This window comes from Chiloscyllium plagiosum, chromosome 46 (genome assembly GCF_004010195.1).
Source record: "Chiloscyllium plagiosum isolate BGI_BamShark_2017 chromosome 46, ASM401019v2, whole genome shotgun sequence".
Classification (NCBI taxonomy): domain Eukaryota; kingdom Metazoa; phylum Chordata; class Chondrichthyes; order Orectolobiformes; family Hemiscylliidae; genus Chiloscyllium; species Chiloscyllium plagiosum.
The window spans coordinates 8,465,833-8,483,098 of record NC_057755.1 but is presented as its reverse complement, the minus strand read 5'-3'; the positions used below and the strand labels follow the sequence as shown (position 1 = coordinate 8,483,098).

At 43.6% G+C, this 17,266-nt stretch overlaps 1 protein-coding gene across 1 annotated transcript in view; it reads right to left on the bottom strand.

Moving 5' to 3' along the window:
- The window catches only part of LOC122544122 (solute carrier family 43 member 3-like), a 38,283-nt gene extending 21,627 nt beyond the window's left edge, over positions 1-16,656 (bottom strand). The window contains exons 1-6 of the mRNA XM_043683160.1: positions 16,467-16,656; positions 15,720-15,852; positions 15,267-15,313; positions 11,788-11,864; positions 9,457-9,549; positions 7,853-7,992 (exon numbers count right to left, since the gene is read on the bottom strand). Coding sequence (XP_043539095.1) covers positions 7,853-7,992; positions 9,457-9,549; positions 11,788-11,864; positions 15,267-15,313; positions 15,720-15,852; positions 16,467-16,656 — 680 coding nt within the window. The remainder of the gene's footprint in view (positions 1-7,852; positions 7,993-9,456; positions 9,550-11,787; positions 11,865-15,266; positions 15,314-15,719; positions 15,853-16,466) is intronic.
- Between the last annotated feature and the right edge of the window lie 610 nt (positions 16,657-17,266).

The following is a 17,266-nucleotide window of genomic DNA, read 5'->3' as shown; positions in this document are numbered from 1 at the left end:
CTTTGCCATCAACTACTACCTTCTGTCTTCTTCCATCCAGCCAATTCCTAGTCCAAACCTCCAACTCACCCTCAATGCCATATCTCCGTATTTTCTGCAGTAGCCTACCATGGGGAACCTTATCAGACGCCTTACTAAAATCCATATACACCTCATCTACTGCTTTCCCCTCGTCCACCTCCTTCGTCACCTTTTCAAAGAATTCAATAAGGTTTGTGAGGCACGACTTGCCCTTCACAAAACCATGCTGACTATCCTTGATCACATTATTCCTATCCAGATGTTCATAAATCCTATCCCTTACAATTCTCTCTAAGACTTTGCCCACAACAGAAGTGAGACTCACTGGCCTATAGTTACTAGGGTTATCCCTACTCCCCTTTTTGAACAAGGGGACCACATTTGCTATCCTCCAGTCTTCTGGCACTATTCCTGTAGACAACGAGGACATAAAAATTAAGGCCAATGGCTCTGCAATCTCCTTCCTTGCTTCCCAGAGAATCCTAGGATAAATGCCATCAGGCCCAGGGGACTTATCTATTTTCACCCTTTCCATAATTTCCAACACCTCTTCTCTACATACCTCGAAGCCATCCATTCTACTTAATTGTGACTCAGTATTCACATTGACAACAATGTCCTGTTCCTGACTGAATACTGACGAAAAGTATTCATTCAGTATCTCCCCAATCTCTTCAGCCTCCACACGCAACTTCCCACTACTATCCTTGACTGGACCTATTCCTAAGAGGTAAAAACAATGACTGCAGATGCTGGAAACCAGATTCTGGATCAGTGGTGCTGGAAGAGCATGTGCTCTTCCAGCACCACTGATCCAGAATCTGGATCTATTCCTACCCTAGTCATTCTTTTATTCCTGACATACCTATAGAAAGCCTTAGGGTTTTCCCTAATCCTACCAAGTAAGGATCTTTCATGTCCCCTCCTTGCTGCTCTTAGCTCTCTCTTCAGGTCCTTCCTGGCTACCTTATAACTCTCAAGAGCCCCAATTAAACCTTCATGCCTCATCTTTACATAGGCCGCCCTCTTCCATTTAACAAGGGATTCCAATTCCTTATTAAACCACGGCTCCCTCACACGACCCTTTCCTCCCTGCCTGACGGGTACATACTTATCAAGGACACTCAATAGTTGCTCCTTGAACAAGCCCCACATATCAATTACGCCCTTGCCTTGAAGCTTCCTTTTCCAAGCCACACATCCTAAGTCATGCCTCACCGCATCATAATTTCCCTGCCCCCAGCTATAACTCTTGCCCTGTAGTGCACACTTATCCCTCTCCATCAGGAGAGTTTCTATTATTCCATCAGGAAATCACACAACTAGCTAAACATCTGGAAATATAGTTCCCAGATTATGACTATCCACTGGAAATTAAGGCACAACTCGAAATCCCCAGCTACTTAACTCATCCCAGATGCTTATAATCTCTTTTCAGTAACTATTATCCCTACTCAAGCCAGCATTCAAATGCACATCTCCCTCCACCAATGTATACTGTCCCACCTACACATCGCTGTCCTTCCTCACTGCACATACACACACACGCACGGGAGCACACACACCATACACACACAAATATACACATACCCAAACGTACATGCACACGAGCATGTGCACAATCACACGTATACACACATGTACATAGACACGTGTACACAAATCCGCTCCACACACATGACCCTTGATAGAATTGAGCGTGTAATCATTGCTTGGTATCAGTTATTCTAACACAAACACAACACTCGGTTGGTTTTCAGCCATTGACTCTCATCAAAGAGCCTGTTTTTCTTCACACAGGATCTTTAACTTACAAACTATTCTGCAGTTAAAATCTTTTTGTTGCTTTTCTAGAAACCATTTCTGAATGACCGAGGACTAGAGTTCTGACTAAATTAATTATAAAGACTCTAATATGTATTGATTCTAGTGGTTTGTAAGGGATACTTGATATTGAATGACTTGCTCGGTTATTTCAGACAGCAATCAAGGATTAACCAAAATCAAACCAAGGACTGCAGATACTGGAGATCTGAAACAAACAACAACAGAAATTGCCTGAGAAACTCAGCAGGTCTGGCAGCGTCAATGGGGAGAGAGAAAAAGAGCAAACACTTCGTGTCGTGTGAATGTCTTCAGAAATCATAGCAGCCAAATAAAGATGGTACTTATGCTGATGATGGGGGAATAGCAGGTTGAAAGGAATGAGCAGATGGGGGAGAGGCGAGAGAGAGAGTATGTGGGCAGACAAAGGAACTGACGATGGTAAGCCAGGGCAGCAGAGAAGCTAAAACAGAAATTGCTGAGATGTTATCAGAACTGGCAGTACATGTGGCGAGAAAGCAGAGTTAAAATCTCAAGTCCAGGGACCCTTCTTAGAGAAGGAAGAGAAGTGATAATGGAGACTATGAGCAGTTGGAATGGGGTTGGCTGTGTCTCAAGCGAAGACCTGGAGTGTAGGGTTGGGAGTAGACTTGGAGTGAAGTGTTCTTGATCTGAAGTTATAAAACTCGATGTTGAAAGCCGGCCACAGTTCTCTGGGAGTAGAGTCAGCTTTTTGACTGTTTGGGAAAAGGATTGCAGATTCCCTTCCCTGAAGTAAACAAGTGAACCAGATTTTTCTGTTTCGATTCTGAGAATCGTTGATAGTTTTGTGGCTCCTGCTCATGAATCTAAACAAACCAGCTCAACTTTCAAATTGATTTTAAACGACGTCACATTGTTACATTCTTTATGCAAATATGGCAGAACTTTCCACTCAGCTCTACATTGTAGGTTGCATCCACAACACAATAATCTGTTATTGCACCCAGTGCTGCAACTATTAGACAACTAACTAGTTGCTTTTTAGGGGGTCAGTTACCTCAGATGGCTGGACAACTTCTTTGTTATTTTTTACAAACATCAGTTGACATCCTTAGTTAAATTGCTCTACATGTACTTAAAAATCTCAAACCATTCTATTTATAATCCACATGAAATTCTTGATGATTTGTTATGCAATTCATACAGCAACACAGCATATTCAGTCTGATTACGTGCCTGTAAATCACTTGTTAATTACATCTCGGTCTGAAATTAACTCTTTAATTGAAATGAAATAAAATAATGAAATGAAAGAATTAATTTCAGACCAAAATGCAAAAGATAATTTTACACTGAAATTAAAGAGTTGATTTCAGTGTAAAATCATCTTTTGCAATTTGGTCTGAAATTAATTCTTTCATTTCACTGTGACATGAACTCTTCTCAACCAACTTTAACTCTTCCATGGCAGTCTGAAATCAACCCTTTACAGCTTGAAATTAGCTCTTGCATTTTGATCGAAAATCAACTCTTCCACTTATGTCATTTTCATTTTAGGCTATTATTATATCTATCATTTCGGTCTAAATTAACTCTTGTGTTTCTTTCTTGGGATTTGTAAATGCCCAGAAAATGTCAGTTACCATCCAGTCTGGATCTCTCTCATTGATGCCTCTAATTTTAGATTATTGCTATTTAATAACTGTGCACAGGTACTGTCACACTGAAACATTCCTTCTCGACCTGGATTCCGAGATGACCACCACCCACAGCACATATGTGCACATACACCGATAGATCCTAGCCAATCATATATTGCAAACTAGTTGCCATTTCAATAGACAACAGACTATAGGTGCAGGAGTAGGCTATTCTGACCTTCGAGCCAGCACCACCATTCATTATGATCATGGCTGATCATCCTCAATCAGTATCCTGTTCCTGCCTTATCCCCATAACCCTTGATTCCACTATCCTTAAGAGCTCTAGCCAACTCTTTCTTGAAAGTATCCAGAGACATGGCCTCCACAGCCTTCCGGGGCAGAACATTCGATATACCCAACACTCTCTGGGTGAAGATGTTTCTCCTCAACTCTGTTCTAAGTGGCCTATCCTTTATTTTTAAACTGGTTTGGCACTCACCCATCAGTGGAAACATGTTTCCTGCCTCGAGAGTGTCCAATCTTTTAATAATCTTATTCGTCTCAATCAGATTCCCTCTCAGCCTTCTAAACTCAAGTGTATACAAGTGCAGTCACTCCAATCTTTCAGCATAAGATAGTACATGGGCGGCACGGTGGCACAGTGGTTAGCACTGCTGCCTCACAGCGCCAGAGACCCGGGTTCAATTCCCGCCTCAGGCGACTGACTGTGTGGAGGTTGCACATTCTTCCTGTGTTTACGTGGGTTTCCTCCGGGTGCTCCGGTTTCCTCCCACAGTCCAAAGATGTGCAGGTCAGGTGAATTGGCCATGCTAAATTGTCCGTAGTGTTAGGTAAGGGGTAAATGTAGGGGTATGGGTGGTTTGCACTTCGGCGGGTCGGTGTGGACTTGTTGGCCCGAGGCCCTGTATCTACACTGTAAAGTAATCTAGTCCCGCCATTCCGGGAATTGACCTCGTGAACTTACGCTACACTCCCTCAGTAGCCAGAAGGTCTTTCCTCAAATTTGGAAACCAAAACTGCGCACAATATTCCAGGTATCGTCTCACCAAGTCCCTGTACAGCTGCAGAAGGATCTCTTTGCTGCTATACTCAATTCCTTTTGTTTTGAAGGCCAGAATTCTATTAGCTTTCTTCACTACCTGCTGTACCTGCATGCTTGCCTTCATTGACTGATGTACAAGAACACTGCCCCTTTACCTACCTTGACTCCATTTAGGTAGTAATCTGCCTTCTGTTCTCGCCACCAAAGTGGATAACCACACATTTATCCACATTAAACTGCATCTGTCATGTATCTGTCCACTCACCGAGCCTGTCCAGGTTACCCTGTAGTCTCCTAACATCCTCTTTACGTTTCACCCTGCCACCCAGCTTTGTGTTATTAGCAAATTTGCAAATATTACTTTTAATACCTTCATCTATATCATTAATGTACATTGTAAAAAGCTTCAGTCCCAGCACTGATTCCTCCTGCACACCACTGGTCACTGCCTGCCATTCCGAAAGGGAGCCGTTTATCACTACTCTTTGTTTCCTGTCAGCCAACCAATTTTCAATCCATGTCAGTATTTTGCCCCAATACCATGTGCCCTAATTTTGCTCACTAACGTCCTATGTGGGACTTTATCAAAGGCTTTCAAAGGTATACTACATCCACTGGATCTCCCTTGTCCATCTTCAGAGTTACATCCTCAAAAAATTCAAGAAGATTAGTCAAGCATGATTTCCCCTTCATAAATCCATGCTGACTCTGACCTATCCTGTTACTGCTATCCAGATGTGTCGTAATTTCGTCCCTTATAATTGACTCCAGCATTTTTCCCACCATTGAGGTCAGACTAATTGGTCTATAATTCTCTGTTTTCTCTCTCCCTCCTTTCTTAAAAAGTGGGACAACATTAGCCATCCTCAAATCCGCAGGAACTAATCCTGAATCTATAGAACGTTGGAAAATGATCACCTATGCAACCAATGCATTTTAGGGGTCAGATAGATCAGATGGCTGGGCAACATCTTTGTGGTACAGAATGATGTCAAGACTGCAGGATCAATGTATGCACTAGCTGAGATTGCTATGAGAATGAAAGAAAAATATGAACCAGGGATCTGAGGCAAACAAACATAGTAAGAGCAGGAGGAACTCAGCGGGTCTGGCAGTATTTGTGAAAAGAAAAAATAATTTCAGGTTCAATGACCATGGAAATACTTACTGTCTTACTGCCACCAGTTGTCTGTCTTAAACAATGAAGCATCCATATGGGACTATAGTGAAATATCTGTTAGTGAGATGTGAATAAGCAAGAGCTTTGAATGCATTTCGACTATAAGTGCACTTTAAAGTATTGTAATTTTTAATGTAGGCCTTACATCAGATTCTACGCTAAATCTATAAAAATACTCAGCATTTGTTATCTAGAAGTGATATCTGGAATATCTGAGGACGAAAATTTATACAGTATCTAATTTTTTTCTATCTATGCTCCGATAAATATTACTTTTAAGGATGTGGTTGTGAGTGGAGAGACCAGCATTTGCTGTGTGTCTTTAGTTTAGAGTCATAGAGATGCACAGCATGGAAACCCTTCAGTCCAACTTGTCCATTTCGAACAAATATCCTAACCTAATCTTGTCCAATTTGTCAGCACTTGGCCCATATCCATCTAAACCCTTCATATTCATATACGCATCCCGATGCTTTTTAAATGATGTATTTGTAACAGCCTCCACTACTTCCTCTGGTAGTTCAACTGTATATCCAACTCTCTGTTAAGCCCTCCTACGGAATCTGCCTCCACCACTCTCCCAGACATCACCCTCCCACTCTCTGAGTAAAGAAGCTTCTTCTCATGTCTCTCCAAGCTCCCTCGCTGACAATCTTTGAAACTGTGAACGTCAGTTACTGACATAACCAGCCCAAACCTTGTGATTAGAAGGTAGCCCGTTACCTGCCACTGGTGCACTTTGTCTTCATTACAACATGGAATTGACATCGGATATTTAACAAACAAACATATCCCAGGATGGCATTCATTTCCAAAAACTTTTTAACTCCATTGTGTTTCCCAGCTCCTTACTTAGATACCAGACAGGAATTCAGTGATTATATTCTGGCATGTTTCGAAACTTTGGAAATCTGCCCCCAATCTGGACACGCCGTTTAAAGTCTGCAAATCTATTCTGGATAGAAATTATAAACATAGGAACAGGAGGAGGCCATTCAGCCCCTGGGGCCTGTTCCACCATTCAGTGGAACCATGGCTGATTTTTGGCCTCAGTCCAAAAACTTGCCTGTGGCCCAATTCTCTTCACATGTTTGCTTAACTAAAATAATGATCGAGCTCAGATTTTCCCTGAACAACTGATTCAACATCCACTGCTGTTTGTGGAAGAGAGTTGCAAACCTTTCAATGTGCTTCCTAACATCTCTCCTGAACGCGCTGGCCCTCATTATCTGACTGTGCTATCATTCCAAAATCTCCAAGCAGTGGAAATAGTTTAGCTTTATCTTCCTTGTTAATCCCTTGAAGACTTTAAGGAGATCACACCTTAACCTTCCAAATTTCAGTGAAAACATACCAAATTTGTACAATCTCTCCTCATAACTTAACCCTTAGACTCTACGTATTATTCCTATCAGCCTACAGTGTACTCCCTCCAAGGCCAGCTTAACTTTCCTGTGGTTTAGTGCCTAGATCTGTTCACATTGCTCCATGTGGGGTCTAATCAAGGTTTGTATAACTGCAGCATAAACTCTGTATCCTTATACTCCAGTCCTCTCTGTATATATTACTTAACATGTAATTGTTCGTCCCACACAATGGTCAATATCCCTTATTGATTCCAGTACTTAACTCATTCTTGTGTGCTTTAGTCGATGAGATCATAATCTACCTCCCAACGTAATTTTAGTCTCCAATTCATCTGCTGGACTGTATACCACTTCATTGATTGTTTTTCAGTCTCTCATACTTTTCATTCTGGCGTATCCGTTATTCTTTATTCAAGTCAGGTGAAGCCTCGATTAGATTCCAGTGTATCACACATAACCCATAACACATAAATTCCATCCCACTCGCCTATTAAATAGACTCCCCCCTGCCCCCCCCCCCCATAACTGAGTCTTGGTACAAGTTAAAATAAATGGAAACTACGTCCAGTACTTCAGTTCTATGTTTGGCTCTCTGGTATTATAGTTGTCAAACACATGACTGTGATTGGATATCGATTATTGTATTAGTAAACCACATGCATTTCTCCTGTCGTTCCCAGTGTTTAACATATTCCAATTTCTACAATTAATCCCCAATCCCAAGCACCCAATTTTATTCTAGCCTCTAATTTAAACGCACTCTCTTTCTTACCCGTATGTGTAATCCTCTGGTAGAGGATAAGGGATATTTTTCCGGGGGAGGAGGAATAAGACACGCAGCACGTGGACAATGCTCATTGAGCTGATGAACAAGAAAATAGATCTCACTGAGAAACCAGCCTGGTACAAAACCTAGGGGATTATGAGGGAAAATAAATAAAGCAAGAGAAGGCAGTTAAAATCCACTCACGCCTGACTGACCACATCAACATTACCCATCCTCTATTTCAGGTTACCCCGTCTTTCTTGTTCACCTTTGACCCATCTCCAACCACTGTGTTATTCTCTCTTTCTCTTCACCAATCTCTCCCACATGTGTACCCACGCTGCCTCTCACTTCAATCCAACGTCCTCCCCAACTCTCTGACCCCCACCCCCAATCTAATCCACGCTCCTTCCTATGCTCTCCTTATTTGTTCATACTTGCTTACTGATCTTTCCTCACTATCTCTGCCTTCAAATATTTTCAACCTCCTCATCTCCCGAACCTTGCATAATGTGCCATCTCTATTCAGTCTTCCTCGTCTTCCGTTTCTCTCCATTTCAACCTTGTTTACCTCTCCTTTCCTCTCACTGAACGGAAATGTACCCAGTTTTTTTTTACTTCACACGCTGTCCTTGTGTTTAACTTTGCGGTTCCGCACTCTTCCTCTCGCCTCCTTTGTCCAGCTATCTTCCTGTCTTCTCTCCCCACACTCGCACCAATTCCCACTCCCACTCGGCACCCCTGTATCCTTATTCCTAATTCCCTCCTTCTGTATCAGATAGAGTGCTGAGGGTCATCTTTCTGACAGGCTGGCACTAATTCGATCCAGTAACTTAGATACTAACACAACAGGCCATTAAGTTTCTCTGCAACATTCAGACCTACTTTTCGAGTTATACAGTAGACCGTTCAGTCCAACTTGTCCATGCCGACCAGATATCCTAAACTAAGCTAATCCCATTTGCCAGCATTTGGCCCTTATTGCTCGAAACTCTTCCTATCCATATACTCATCCAGATGCCTTTTAAATGCTTCCACTATTTCCTCTGGTAGTTCATTCCGTACCAACACCGACCCTCTGCATGAATAAGTTGCCCTTAGGGACCTTTTAAATCTCACCTTAAATCTGTGCCCTCTAGGTTTGGACTCCCCTACCCTGAGGGAAAAATACCTTGATTATTGACCCTATCCATTCCCCTAATGATTTTCTTAACTTCTATAAAGTCACCCCTCAGCCTCTGAAATTACAGGGAAAACAGTCCCAACCCATTCAGCCTCTCCCTGCAGCTCAAAACCTCTGACCCTGGCAACACCCTTGTATATCTTTTCTGCGTTCTTTCAAGTTAAACAGCACTTCATGTGCTTGGTGAGAAAAAGCAGATTACAGTGTGAATCATCATCCCTGTTTCATTCAGTTATAGCATTTGAAAGGCATTTGGATGGATATATGAAGAGGAAGGGTTTAGGGGATATGGTCCAGTGCTGGCAAATGTAACTCGATCTATTTAAGATATCTGGTTGGCATGGACGACTTTTACAGAAGGGTCTGTTTCCGTGCTGCACATCTGCCTGACTCTATGACTGTATTAACTGGTCCTCATATGACTCACTTTAACGAGCAGAAATGCACAGGATGAGGAAGCGAAGGCTCCATTGTACAAAGTGATCACTGTGGACCGTCGATCTCCAAACAGATTTCCAATCTAGGAATCAGCCACACACAAAAAAAAACAACAATCAGTGAAACTTGGAGTGTAGAGATGGACTTGCTGTATCACTCCCACTTTCTGTGGCCCAAAGAGAGCAGGAACTCATCAGACCCCCCAGTTGCATTATTTACAGTGTTAGAGCAATGTAAAATACAACCTGTAACAAGAGAAACAGAGGGTCTTCCATGCCACTCACTTTCCTGTGACAATGAACGATCAATGGGAGAAAATGGAAGCCTTTGACAAGCTAACGCGAACCCTAATTTTTATTTTTCGCATGAGTGAGTGGGACAAACATTGGCGGAAGAAATACAATGTGGAAATAAATGTGAGGTTTTGTAGTTTGGCCGGAGAACAGAGGGGTGGATTATTATTGAAATGGAGAAAGACTTCTGAGAGGTGTAGAACAAAGATAGTGCTTGTCCGTGAATTACAAAACACGGGTGAAAAGTTTCAGTGTGTCATAGGGAAGGAAAATGGAAAGTTGGCCGCTATTTCAAAGAGAAGGAAGCCTAAACATTAAGGAGGTCTTGCTACAATAATGCAATGCACTAATTGGACCACAGCTAAATTTGTGAACAGTTTTGGTCCCCTTATCTGAGCAACGATGTCCTGGCACAAGGAAGTCTACAGAAGGTTTAACCTTAATATTAGAGTCTTATGAGGAGAGTTTGAGTAGGTCGGGCCTGTAATTACTTTATTTGATTCGATTGTTGTCACATGTACCGAGATACATTGAAAAGTATTGTTTTGTGTGCTGACTAGGCAAATCACTACTTATGTAAGAACAGGAGGGGAATAGAAGAGAATCCAGAATATAGTGTTACAGCTTCAGAGAAGATGCAGAGAGAGATCAAATCTAATATATGAGAGGTATGTTTGAAAGTCTGACAATAGTAGAAAAGAAGCTGTTCTTGAATCTGTTGTTAAGTGATTTCAAACTTTTATATCTTCTGCCGAATGGAAGAGAACGTAAGAGAGCATACTCGGGGTCTTTGATGATGTTGGCTGCTTTCCTGAGGCAGTGGGAAGTGTAGATGGAGTTAATGAATGGAAGGTTGGTTTATATGATGGATTGGCCTCTGTTCAGAACGTTGTTGGAATTTAGAAGAATGGGATGCGACCATATTGAAACGTATTGGAGACCTAAGGGACTTGAAGAGGAAATATGGAAAGTTTGTTTCGCCCTGTGGGAGAGTCTCAGAACAGAGGGCAAAATCTCAGAAGAAGAGTTTACACATTTAAGATAGCAATGAGGAGGAATTTGTTCTGTCAGTGAGCAGTGAATCTGCAGAATTCATTATCGAGGTCGAGTTTGGGACATGGACTGTGCTGGATGGTAAGGATCTCCCTGGAAGTGAGGGGGGAGGGGGGAGGGGGAGCGGCGGTGTGGTGTAGAAATTGGGAGACCCTGAGTGGTTACAGAGAGGCTGCAGCCAATGCGTAAGGACGGTGATGGACAGATGAATGTCACGTGGCACACAGCGGTAGTTTCAAGCAGCAGCAAGGTTAGTTGACCACAGATTCAGAAACTTAAATGGAAACCCCTCCTACCCCAATGTTGGAATGGATTGTGTAAATAGATTACACTCTGGCCTCCTGAAGTCTCCCATTTTCTCTCCATTCAGAGCAGGAGTGGGTGTAACAGACAGGTGGCTCAGTGGTTAGAACCAGTGCCCCACAGCGCTCGGGACCCAGTTTTTAATTTCAACCACAGCCATTTGGCTGAGTGGAGTTAGCAATTCGCCCAGTGCCTGCTTGGGTTTCCTCTGGGTGCTCTGGTTTACTCCCATAGCCCGAAGATGTGAAGGTTAGGGTGGATTGCCCGTGCTGTTAGTGTCCAGGGAGATTGGGACGGGTTTGCAATGATAAAAGACCAGTGAGCAATGGGTTTGCGTGGGATACTCGGAGAATTGGTGCGGACTTCAGGCACTGAGTGGCCTTTTTTCTGCACTCTCTGGATTGCTGGAGTATCCAAGCAGTGCTGCGTTACTTCCCAGTGTGCTCCGCCCATGATTGGCGCCCCCCTATCAGCTCCTGTTTTACCTTATTGCTCATACTAAAGCAGTTCAGCCCTCTCTCGATACTGGTACCACAACAACGAGGCACTCCTGCCCTGCCCTGCCTTTCAAACAGCAGCACGGACGCTGACAGAAATAAAGTCTGGAAACGACACAGTACCACGCTACGTCACTGCCCCGTTCTGTTCTGTTCCACGTTATGAAACACTACCTGCATGTTGGAGATGTAGAAAGTCCCTCCTCCCACAGCGAGTAGGCAGGCGGCAGGGAATAGCAGCACGGCGGACGCTGTGGACAGAGATGAGAGGAATATGTCAGAAACAAAGTGAGGCTCACCTGTGTGACACCTTTCAGCATCTCACTGTAAGAAGACCCTTCGGAACAAGGACAATACTTTATATGAATTGCACTCACTACAGTCACATCAGGAGCATTATCAGAAAAATCCTCTCTGTTAGCTGTGATATTGTTTCGCCACGGGGCCAGCATTTATTACTCACAAATACTTGTCCTTGAGAGGGTGGCGGTTGTAACGATGTTAATGAGATTAACTGGCTGGACCTCAGAGAATCTGAGATCCCTGACTGGGGCTGTTAATCTGCTCCAGTCAGGGAGCCCTGGCTGACAGATTAAAAAAAAAACATCAGAGTTGGCGAAATGGAATTGTCACTGGACAGTTAATGCAGAGAGCCAGGTTAAAATCCGATCATGGCAAATGGTGCCACTTAAATTCAATAAAAATTCGGTAATTAAGAATTTAATGATGACCATTAATCCAATGTTGGAAAAAAACATCTGGTTCACTATTGTACGTTAGGGCAAGAAACTGCCATCCTTACATGGTCTGACCTACACGTGACTCCAGACTCATAACTGGTTAATTTTCAAATGCCATCTTGACCATTATGAATGAGACCTAAATGCTGGCTTAGCCAACAACACCCTCATCTGATGTGTGAATAAAAGAAAATAATTCCTGATTCCTCTGGTAACTTATTCTAAAGTCAAGGACTGTCCACAAATAAAGGCAGACTTAGTGATGGGATACAGGCCTCTGTGGAATTATTTCAAGGGTGAACATCCTTCGTCATCCCTAGAGTCTTTATTCTGTAGCTACACCATTGATGCTGATATGAAAGAGGTTCCACAGTATGGACTCAGTGTCAGTGAAGGAAAGGCAATGTGTTCCCAAGTCAGGCTTTTATAGCAATTTGCAGGGCGTTGTTTTCCCATCTAACTGCTGCCCTTGTTCCTTGGTATGGAAGTGTTGAACTATCTGGAAAGGTCTTGTCGAAAGAGCCTTGGTAAGTTGGTGCTTGGAGGAACACAGTCGTAAATTGGTGATGGATGGATGCAGTGCCGATTGGGTGTGTGGCTTTGCTTAGGATGGTGTTAGAAGTGAATTGGATGCTGGGAAACTGGGGTTAGCTCTCTCCTGGTCTTGTTGCCCTCGTGATGGCAGCTTCTGCACCCAACAATATTTCCTCAGAGCGTATATATCAGTACACACCATTTGTCAGTGTCACGCTCTGTCACTCCATTCAACATGCGTCAGAGTAAGTCACTTTCCATTCTGCCACTCCGAACATGTAGGCTTCCATCATGGTTGTCCGAACAAGCTTACACAAATTAAAGGAAACGCAGGGATGCTTTCTCATTAGAGAGACAGAGAGAGGAGGCAGTTTAAGTTGAGTGTTACCGTGCCTCAGACGAGGGGAGAGGTCGAGAAGGAGAGTTCTTCAGGTTAACCCCTGCTGTTGTGGGAAGTGAGCCTACACGCTGCATAGCAAATCACCTAACTGAGCTACACTGAGTAATATCAGGGGCACAATGACTGCCCAACCACACCTGGGGTTATTGTTTAAGTTTATTAGTTAACTGCAGCAGCCCTGCTCCTTAAACTAGTTATACATCTTGTGTGTGCTCTACTGAGTTTATTATTCCAGTAACACCAACATAACAGTCCCATTCCTTAAATCATGCATCGAAATTATAGTAGGTTATCTTGCATTAGTAATCCAGTAGTGTAGAAACCGTACCACCATGTGTTGACTTAACACTGAAATAAAACAATACTGCTAGAGAATCTTAGATTATAAATCGAGGAACAATGTTGCACCCATACACTTTGCTAATTAGTTCAGTATTAAACCATTATACTGCTATACAGGGAATTATTAGTTTAACAATATAACCATGTTAAAGCAATCTTCTGGTTTATTGTTACAGTCACGTAGTCAGCAGACTTATCGAGTTGTGGATTAATGTCTCACAGATATAACAGTTATGCTATAGAATCCTTCAAATGTAATTCCAGGAATTTAACCAGCAACGTATGGCATGCTGGATAATTAATCGAGGATACTCGCTTGGTGAGGGATGCAGTTGCTTTGGAGGCGGTTCAGAGAAAGTTCACTGGATTGATACCAGAGATGAGGGGATGAGAAAATATTGAGCAGTTTAGGCTGATACTCGCTGGAGTTTAGAAGAATGAGGAGAGATCCAGTTGATGTTTGTAAGATCCTGATTGACAAAGTAGCTGTACAGAGGTTGTTCCCTCATGTTGGACAATCTCGAACGAGGGGCCATCGTTTAGGATAAGGGTTTAGAAGATTTAATCAACTTGAAGAAAGTGAGATCAGAGACAAAAAGTGTGGTGCTGGAAAAGCACAGACGGTCAGGCAGCATCTGAGGAGCAGGAGAATCGACGTTTAGGGCATCTTTTCCTGCTGCTTGGATTCTACTGCTCCTCGGACACTCTCTGACTGGCTGTGCTGTTCCAGCACCACACTTTTTGACATGTGCACATTTAAGTCAGAGATGTGGAGAAATTACTTCTCCCAATGTGTCATGAATCTGTGGAATTCACTCCATAGAGTGCAGTGGATGTTGGGAGGTTTAGTAAATTTAGGGCGGAGGTGGACAGATTTTGACTTAGTCATTGAACAAATGGTTATGAAAGAAAGTAGAGTTGAGGCCGAGATGAGATCAGCCATGATTGTGTTGAATGCCAGAACAGGAGTAAGGGTCTGAATGGCCTCTTCGTGCGTCTAGCTCAAGATTTCTTATGTTCTAGAATAATAGCTGCCCTGCTGTAGTCTGGAACAAGAGATCAATAACATAATCACTGTCTGAACGTTTTATACATAGTCAGAAAAAAATATAACTAATGCATTACCACACACCAGATAGAACGTTAACCAGTCTAGGGCTCCATCCTGGATTATTAATCCAGTAATATAATCCGAGTCCGAGTCTAATATTCTGAGAACGAGGGTCAGAGTGTTGAGGAGAGATGTTAGGAAGCACTTTGACACACAAAGGCTTGGAGAGGTTGGAATTCCTTTCCACAAACAGCAGTGGATGCTGGATGAGTTGTTAATTTTAAATCTGAGAGATAATTTTCTGTTAAGCAAAGGACTTGAGCCAAAGGGAGGTTTTTTCAGGGAACCACAGTTCATCCACGATCTGACTGAAGAGCAGAACAGGGTCAAGTGGCTATGTTGCTATGCCTGGGCCACCCGACCTGATGCTAATTAACCTAATGTTGCACAGCGACCTTGAGGAGATTCACTTTGTACCTCCATTTAAAATTGAAGGCTCTCTGTTGGTGTCTGTGAGAAGACAGTGAATTGCCCTGGAATGTAGAAATTTCCCTATCCACAACCAGGGAAATCCTGGAATACTCACCAGCTGTAGAGAAGGCGACCAGCAGTGTTCCCGTGGTGTACATGGATCTGAAAAAGGTTTACAGAGAGAGAGAAACACATAATTAATCCGTTGCATCCACCTCCATCTCCCCTGAGACGTGTTTTCTAGCATCTCGTCCGAATGGCTAGTTTTGAATTCACAGACTGTGGCCCTTCTCCCCTCCTCTGGCCTCCTTCAATATCTGCTCCTCCTGCTGCCCTTCCACTTCTGGCCCCATCCCTCGCCCGTACCCGTCCCACTCAACGCTCTGTATTCCCGCTTTCCACCCCACCCATCCCCTTGTATCCCCACTCCTATTCACATATAATGTATCCCGCCCACCCCTCACAGTCTCTTCCTCCATCTCCGCTTCCCCTCTGACCGGCTCCTCTCTCCCTTGCACGGGGCCCACAGGGGAACCAACCCACAACAAAGAGTGCCCAAAGTACTCACATGGCCATGAACTGAGCCGGCATGGTGCCAAAGCGATCAAAGATGTAGCCACCAGGGAGGGTGGTGAAACTGTCCATGAATGAAGCCATGGTAAAGATGAGGGCAAAACGTTCATCTTGGAGGTAACAGTCCACTATGAAACCGAGAAAGAGAGTGACTCTGAGGTAAGAGTGAGGTATCTGAGATAGCATGGTGTGCACGTTTGGACCCCATATCTCAGGAAGGTTGTACTGGCCCTGGAGCGGGTTAGAGGAGGATCACAAGAATGGTCCCAGGAATTAAAAGGCTTAACAAATGAGGGGCGTTTGAGAATTCTGATTGTACACTTGATGGAGATTGGAAGGATGGGGGTGGGGTGGGGCTGGGATCTGATTGAATACTGCGCGGCCTAGACAGCACAGATATTGGGAAGGTGTTTGTATTGGTAGGAGGGCACAGCTTTAGAGCAAAGGGAAGACCTTTTGGAATGGAGATAAGGAGACAGATCTTCAGCTAGAGAATCAATGAATTCGTTGCCACAGAAGGCTCTGGAGGCCAGATGATTGAGTGCATTTCAGACTGAGATAGATATGTTCTTGAGTGGCAAGGGAATCAAAGGTTACTGAAAGAAAGCAGGAAACTGGGGTTGAGAAACTTATTGGCCATGATTGAATAGCAGATCAGACACGATGGGCTGAATGGCCTAATCTGGATTAAATAATCTCGTGATAATGCCAGGAGGCATTGACTCCTCAAGGATAGCCTTACCTGTGCCATTACTGCCTCCAGGTTCGCTGGAATTGTGCGGCGAGACACAGAGGTTATAGAAATAGCCCTCCTCCTTCAGCACAAAGACCAGCGAGGCCCAGCCAAAGATGGCACCAGCGAAGCCAATACACTCGAAGATCCCTGAAGCAAACGTCAGGTAACGCTTGACTCTCTCCCCCAGCGACAGCATTTGCCCTGATTCTGGGGTAAATTCCCTTCACTCTTCAAGAACTCTGTAACATCAAAAAGAGCTGCTGCTAAAAATAAAACACATATGTCCAGGATGAGAAGCGAAGACCGGACAAAGAAGTGAATTGGGGATTAACCCCGATTACGAGCAGTGGCAGGAATTGTTAACTTCAAAGTCAAAGTTCCTGATACACTGTTGAGGCAAACCTTGCTACAAACAATCAGCAGCTTTTGCTCACTGTTTCTAAATGCGTTTACAACCTCATCAACACTGCAGCACTCTTCAGCACTGACCTACTGTAAATGCAGCAATCCCTCAGTACTGGCCCTCCGAGAATGCGGCACTCTCTCAGAATTGACTCTCCAATGTTGCAGCACTCCCTCAATATTGACCCTCCAACAGTGTGGCACTCCCTCAATATTGCCCCTCAGACAGTGCAGCACTGCCTCAGTACTGAACATCTGACAGTACAATATCCCCCCATGCTGACCACTGAAAGAGGGGGGCTCACTCAGTACTGACCATTTGACAGTGCCGCATTTCCTCAGTACTGAATGTCTGATAGTGCAGCACAATTTCAGTACTGACCCTCCAACAGTGTGGCACTCCC